At 54.2% G+C, this 7,314-nt stretch overlaps 1 protein-coding gene across 1 annotated transcript in view; it reads left to right on the plus strand.

Annotated features, from left to right (window-relative positions):
- CSMD1 (CUB and Sushi multiple domains 1) overlaps window positions 1–7,314 on the plus strand; it is a 1,232,804-nt gene that overhangs the window by 1,005,492 nt on the left and 219,998 nt on the right. The window contains exon 25 of the mRNA XM_015591800.1: window positions 911–1,099. Within this exon, the coding sequence (XP_015447286.1) occupies window positions 911–1,099 (189 nt within the window). The remainder of the gene's footprint in view (window positions 1–910; window positions 1,100–7,314) is intronic.

Consider the following 7,314-nt stretch of genomic DNA (forward strand, 5'->3'; position numbering starts at 1 on the left):
CCCGCCCTGATGCACGCGGGTGCCCCCTGCTTTGGAAGAGAGTGCTCTGCCCCTCAGGCTCCGCAGCCCAGGCCTCATGTCATCGTCCACGGCGGCGCTGGGTGATACCATGTGACCCAACAGGGGACAGTGAGGAGGAGGAGACTAAGCAAACAGGCGCCCCCCACGCTGACTTCCCGCCTTCCCACGGACGGCGACGGCGGAATAGCGGGCCGAGGCCCGGACAGTCGGGGAGGAGGCGCGTCCACGCGGGCGGACGTGGCGCGTGGGCTCCAAGGCGCCAGGCGCAGCCGATGTCATTAGAGCTTTATCCCCAAATGCAGAAATGTACCAGGCAGTGTTTTTCTTTTTCTTTTTTTAAAAATTATATAGCACCTTCTTCCTCAGTGGTTTACATAAACTGTCAATAGTTTGTAGAATATTTTTCATTACATTTCGATGAAACGTGCTTTATAAATTGAAAGCCGACAAGGAAAACCACTGTCTCTTACTGAGGTGTGCGTCAGAGGTGAGATTGGGGACGATGAGCTTTCCACCACGTCACCTTGGGGGTCGCTTTTAGCGTTTTCTGTCCCACATCTTGGTTATTCGGTGCAGCTTTCAGAGGAGGACTGACCGATTTTAGAAATGAGAAATAGCGGTAAAATGATGTCCTACTATTCAAGTGAGTTTTGAAATGGGTCGTCTTACTTTATCGTATGTCTGTTTAAGAAGATGCTGAAGTCCGTGCCGTTTGTCCAACGTGAGCCCCACGGGCCGGGAAAACCATCCTCCCGGCCGGAAGCAGAGTTTGGGAAGGAAAGTCTGTGTTTCCGCATTTCGGTTCATTTCTGAATGCCGATGTTCTGTCTGCTGATAACCGTTGCGTGTCCCCCGAACCCCCACGAGTCTGCTGTCTCTTCCCCCCTAGAGTACGCCCTGGAGCCCTGTGACGACCCCGGCGTCCCCGCCTTCAGCCGCAGGTTCGGCTTCCGCTTCGGAGTGGGGGACACGCTGACGTTCACCTGCTTCCCGGGGTATCGTCTAGAAGGTGCCGCCAAGCTGACGTGCCTGGGTGGGGGCCGCCGTGTGTGGAGTGCACCTCTGCCAAGGTGTGTGGGTAGGTGGTCACACGCTTTCATTTCATTCATCCGGTGGGGACAGGGCCCGGCGCGGTCAGGACCAGCAGGCAGGGCGGGAGCCGGGCTGCCGGGGCTGGGACCGGCCGGGGGTCTTACCTCAAGGTCGGCCCCTCTCAGCTCTGAAGCTCCATGAGTGAGCAAGGGGCAGGCTCAGGCACGTGTCAGGTGTATTTACGAAGGGGGAAATGTACTTAGACTTCGCGTCTGGAAAGATAAAAGCTGGCAGCCACGCCTTGTGAACGCAGCCTTTGACGACGATGTGCATTAAAAACACGGTCTCTCCTGGCACGGCGATGGCGACGATTTAAAACAGGGGCCGTTTCATTTCCTTCTGGTTTAACTCCTGGGCGACTGCGGCGGACACGTGAAGGCCGCCTTAGCCTCTTCCAGTTGTTCCTGAGGATTTCGAGAGGTCGTTCTGGGGGGCGAGGGGACCTCAGGTGCTGTGCCGACAGGGGCATCCGGGGGTGAGTCGGGGTCGTATTTATCTCCAAGGGGAACTGCGCTGCCGTTAGGAGTTAGCAGAGAGGGCAGAGGGCAGTGTCGCTCCGACGTGGCGTTTGCCTGCGGGTCTGGCGGGAGCCCCACAGACGGTGTCTGGTCCCTGCCGCATTGCTCGACGTGCATGGGATTCGCCATCTGTTCTCTAGAGTTACAGAAAACCGTCTAACGGCGGAGCATCGTGACGTTCGACGTTTGTCTAGAGATGAACCATGATGGCCCTTCACTGTGAGACTTCTGAGTCCGTGGGAAGTCCGCGACATGCTCTGTACCGGTCTTTCTGGCTGATAAACCAGTTGTGAAAGTAAATTTCTTACTCCCCCAAATACTGGGTCGATAGCTTAGCAACAGCAGACTTTCCCTGGGACTCGAATCTCTTTGGGTGTCAGCATCACTTAGGAACGCCGTAGGATCCCGAAGGTCACGCCGTCTCTTTGTGCCCGAATGAACCGCAGACAGTCAGAGAGTCCGAACTGGACTATGACACTGTCAAACCAGCGACCCTGAGTCTGGCCGTCTCTGTCTCTGGCCGGGGCACATCCGTGTGTTTCTGCCCCCGGCTTTCTCCCAAAACAGCGCCTCTCGTATCTTTTTGGTTATGATTTTTTATTTGAGAATTGGATGCAAGTTTGAACACTGACTCAAGAAAGAGAAAAGGCACAGTATTTTGTGGATGGTCCTAGGAGTTCCCCGAGATGCCTGGAATCCGTATTCCTCAGGTTGGGGATGACGGAACAAGATCAGGTCTGGAAGAAAATCTCAGTTCAATGAAATCGAAGCGTCGTTCTACAGAAGTCGTATTAAGTGCTTTACGGAGCATCATGTTCCACGGGCCGCTATTCTATCTCGAGTCTAAATCCGCGCTGTTGTTCCTGTTGCCCGGGTCTTCACACCGTTGCTACGACGCGAAATGAGGAGCCGGTGCTGTGGACCGCGCCGCTCTGCGCCCCGGGCGTGTGCGACTCCGCAGCGGCCTTGAGCAGGTGGGAGCGCCTCCCGGTCCCGCCCCGCTGGCTCGCGCCCCACCGGCCTCGCCTACCTCCGCGCCCTCCCGCCTGCTGCTCCCTCACTCAGCGGGGTGCACCTCCTTTTCTGTGAGGCCGATGTCCCGATTTGGGGACTCGCCTCACCTGTCCCCTTCTCCCGCCCGCTTCCCCACCACTGAAGAGCAGCCGCCTCCGCGATAACCCTCTGCCCCGTCAAGCTTGTCCTCATCGTCTGCCTCCCCGTGGGGCTGAGCACTCCCCCACGGTGGGGGCCCCCCATCCCAGGAGGCAGTCCGAGTGAAGACCCGTGTGTACCAGCGTTCCCTAACCTACTGCTGTGCTTTTAACTCATTTTTTTTTTAGACAGGGTATTATGAACCTATACATCCACATCAGAATAATTCCTAAGTAATATGGCTGAGAGCATTTTTAAAAACCAGTGAAAATGAGAGTTATCTTGATGAATATCTGAATTCCGTTTGTTGAACAAACTATAATGCCTTGAAATGGAATAAAATAAGAAAAAAATCAACACCCTTAGCCTCACTTGTTTAATCGATTACAAATATTTTAGAGGCAGAGTAAACAAAATATTCTGTCCGTATTTTGACAAACATAATATTTTCTGATGATCTTAATAGCTTTAAATATTTGGACCAATTCTATTTAAGCAATATTTTTCCATACCAACCGGTCTATTGTTCTCACTTATTTATTTGCTTAAAATTTTAAAATAAAATGTAAAAAACTAATCTCTGTTGAATCTGAAAGGTTAATCTGATGATAGCATTTAATTAAGGAAATAAAGGATTATAGGATAATAAATGGATTTAAATGGGAACATTTTATGTAATTCTTAGATATACTTTGTGAGTAAAAATGAGATTGCATATTTTAAACAATATAGATTCCATATGTGCATAGCATACATTATGTATAGATATAATAGAGATAGGTATAGACCCATTTCATTTGAAAATAGTTGTATCCATCTTTGCACGCCACTAGATTTAATCCAAAACCAATTTCAGACGGAAGACATGCCTCGAAGAAAGCATGCGAGGTAGCTGTCACGTGTCATCGTGGGGTACCTCCTGCAGTCTGAAATGTGTTGCCCCCGTGCCCACCGGCTGCCCGCTCCTGCCCACTGGAGTCACATGCCTTCCTCTGGGGCCCTCTGCTAGCTGTACACGTAATTAACTAGCAACACGTGGCTGCTTCTCACGCCCACCTGTGTGGCCCTCAGCAACTTAGTGACGTTCGCTGGGCCTGGGTTTCCTCATCCGTAAAGTGGGTGCGATTATCCACACCAACCTCATGGGCTCGCTAGATTTATTCAACGATTAATATACATAAAAATACGCTCTATGTAAGTGCCAGGCAGACCACAGAAGAGCAAGTTGCTGTTCCCTGTCGGGCACAGCGGAGTTGCCATTGATTTGCGGGGCAGCTGCTCCATCTTCAGGGCCGTCCACCCAGACGGGGCGTAGAAGGCTTTTCGGAGCCCTGCTCCCCAGCCCTCTCTCCCTCTTCTGCACAGTCCGGAGGGCGCGTTTCCCTGCGGGCGTTTCCGCTTCTCCAAACAGCCCTTCGTCAGGACTCCCTCCCCCCTCGCAGACTGCCACGTGCTTCAGTGAAGCCACTGGTCCCCGGCCTGGCCCCGCCCGTTTGCAGCCCCATCCCCAGCCCCATCCCTCACGTGGTCCCCGGTGGTAGCGGTGCCGACGAAGCCACGTAAACATCGCGTTCTCCTCGCGCCTGAGACTCCGTCCGCGTGTCCCAGCGCGGTCCCCGCCTGCGCTTCTCCCTGCGCCTTTGGCGTCGCCAGCCCGGCCGCCTCACCGCGCGGTGAACCGAGGCCCTCGAGCTCAGGTGGCTGGGCGCATTCAGCCTTCGAACCATGAGATGTCCTCACTGGCCTTGCCGTAAAACCAGGAGACGGCAGTGACGACTGCCACCCACGTTCATCGGAGTAGCGTCAGCTCAAGACGGATACCCGCCCCAAACCGAGGAACGGCGCCTGCGCGAAAGTCTGTGACGCATAGAACAGTACAAATATAGATAAAAGTGATAACACGTATTCCATGGGTGCATAAAATAAAACCCTGAGCTAAAGGACTTTTTAACGAACGCCGCGAGTGCATATACCGTCGCGCACGCGGAGAACTCGCAGGAGGAACCCGCAGGAGGAACCGTCTCCCGGCGTCGGCGCGTGACGCTGGAGCCCCGCAAGGCCCGCACCAGGCGCCGGCGCCGCGGTCTCTCGGCTCCGCTTCGGCTAGGCATGCGCAGTGGATAAATGGCTCATTTTTTTAATAGTCACTTAGAAACTTCGTGTCCCAGCATGAGAAGCGCCTGGTGGCACCTGCGGGGCCTGCGTCTCCGAGGGGCGGGCGTGCGGTGCGCTGCGGGGCGAGGGGGCCGCTGTCCGCCCGCCGGTGGTCGCCAGTGACCACAACGCTTGTCACCGCCGCTTACCGCGGACTCGCTCTCAATTTGCGCTGAGTGTTATGTATCTGGTTAAGAAAAAAATCCCCAAATCCAGTTCCTAATAAAAACATCGGTACATTTTCAGATTTATTTTTTTCTTCTCATGTATCCGAATGCTAAAGTCTTCTATTTCTACCTTTTTGTCGTATTATAAGAAATAATCATACAGGTTAACGTCTTACATGCTAGTAAAAAAACAAACATGGTCTCCAGTTACTTGGTGACTTATTCGGAGTCAAAGGCCTTCAGAGTCTAGTCCCTTCCACGATAAACTCGTACCACCCCAGTTTCATTACTACCTCTAGGTCACATTATGAATTGTTAACTCTCACACGTGTTCGGCCTTAAACGGCAGGAAAAGGGCGCGGGTTCCCGCCTGAGCGCTCCCGGCAACCCCGTGACTGATCTGTATCAGCCGTGTGACCTCGGGAAAAGCGCGGGATTTTTCAGCTATTCTGGGCTCCAGTTTCCTCATCTGTGAAGTGAGGTTTATTCGCATATCGGACGAGGGGCCCGTGCGGATTCAGTGATTCGAAGCACGTGAAGAACTTAGAAGAGCACGTGACACCGAAGCCCGTCGCCGCATTTCACACGCGAGCCGCCTCTCCAGAGGTCGTGTCCCTTGGAAGGGCGCCGCCCGCAACCGAGGCTGGAAGATGCCCTGCGCGGCAGCCTGTGCGGGCTGGAGATGGACTTCGGGGTCCCCCCCCCCATAACTAGAGCAGGAGGCCAGGGCCCGGTGGCAGCGAGCGCGGAGCTGCGCGTGCGGGCGGAGAGGGGCGCGGCCGTCACGGCGGGGCTCACGGGCGGCGGTGACCAGGGCATCTCCGGGCCTTGGCCGTCCTCGCAGAGCGGCCCCGAGGACGCAGCGGGACTTCGCGTCGCCATCTGCATGGTGATCGCAGAGCGGCGGAGCTGTCGTCCACTCGGGTTCAAGGTCCTGGGACGTAGCGCTGGGCCGAGTTCATGACCCCTCCATCCTCCTGACCTCATGCAGTCAGGGAAGACGACTACCCAGCGCCTGCGGACCCGGCGGTGACCGGAAGGAGGGCCAGGGCCGGCACTGCCCCTTCCGCCTCCCGCCCACTTCCGGCGCCTGGCCGCCAGCGCGCGCTTCTCAGTGGACATCGCGCGCGGGGGGCAGGATGGACCCCGTGCGGTCAGACGCTTGCCGAACCGACATGCGCACAACCAGCGGCCGTCACCATGAAGTTATTTGGAAGGCTTCCTCAGACTGAAAATATCCATTTGCCATTATTCGTCATTATTTTTTATACCTTCGATTGCAAGACATTTTTTCACACTTATAAGGTAAATGGATAAAAGGACCTAAATTTGATTTTCGAATGTTTTCCTTTATTGATCACTGCCAGATTCGATTTTAGATAAAAATTCCTCGTATTTGTGACGTGGTTCTTAGAATTCAGTGAGTGTCCTCTGCTGTTCGCTTTGTGTCCACTACCTTTAACGAGCTGGGAACCCTCACGGTTCCAGCCACACGCGGCCAAAGGGCAATACTCTGCTTGGCTATTTTGATGTTCTTTCATTTATTTTGGCTTTTATGTAAAAAAAAAACACCCTCTTTCTTCAGGAAAGAAAGCGAGTAAGAGTGTGTTCAACCAGGCTCATGAGGAGTTATCGTTTCCCGTGGAGATTATTTACCTAAAATGTTTCGAATTTAAGGTATGAAAGCCTATTTCTTCACTCTCAGGTTTCCTGAGAATCGATCTCAGATTGCCCACACGAAAGGGACCCCGCCCTATTCGAAGGCCACCAGGACCCAGGCCTGAGTGTCAAGGCCCAGACCCTGAGCATGGGGGACGCAGCGCTTGCCTTTGTCTCCACAGAAGCGCTTTCTCAGAAAGTAGTATAATAATTAGGCAAATCCATAGTATAATAGCCATGACTATAGCTCTAGTTTAGATAACAAACAGTCCATCACGTTGAGCTGAGTCACCGATTTCCAGAGCTTTTTCTCGACACCCCCTCCTCCTGCTTCCTGACACCGCCCGCCTTCTCGTGCATATCTGAGGAACCGGGACGGGCGAATCCACTGCCCCGTTCCCTCCCGGCGCTTCTCCACGACGACCTTTCGAGGCCCAAGTGTGCAAATCGCTGCGAGCCGATCAGGAATGTCCAGCTCCTCCTCCCCCCGGCAGGCGGGCTGGGAATCACGGCTGGTGTCGGAGCCGATTTCACGAGCGGCCAGAGAAAGG

The sequence above is a fragment of the Pteropus alecto genome, unplaced genomic scaffold (assembly GCF_000325575.1).
Source record: "Pteropus alecto unplaced genomic scaffold, ASM32557v1 scaffold35, whole genome shotgun sequence".
NCBI classification, from domain to species: Eukaryota; Metazoa; Chordata; class Mammalia; order Chiroptera; family Pteropodidae; genus Pteropus; species Pteropus alecto.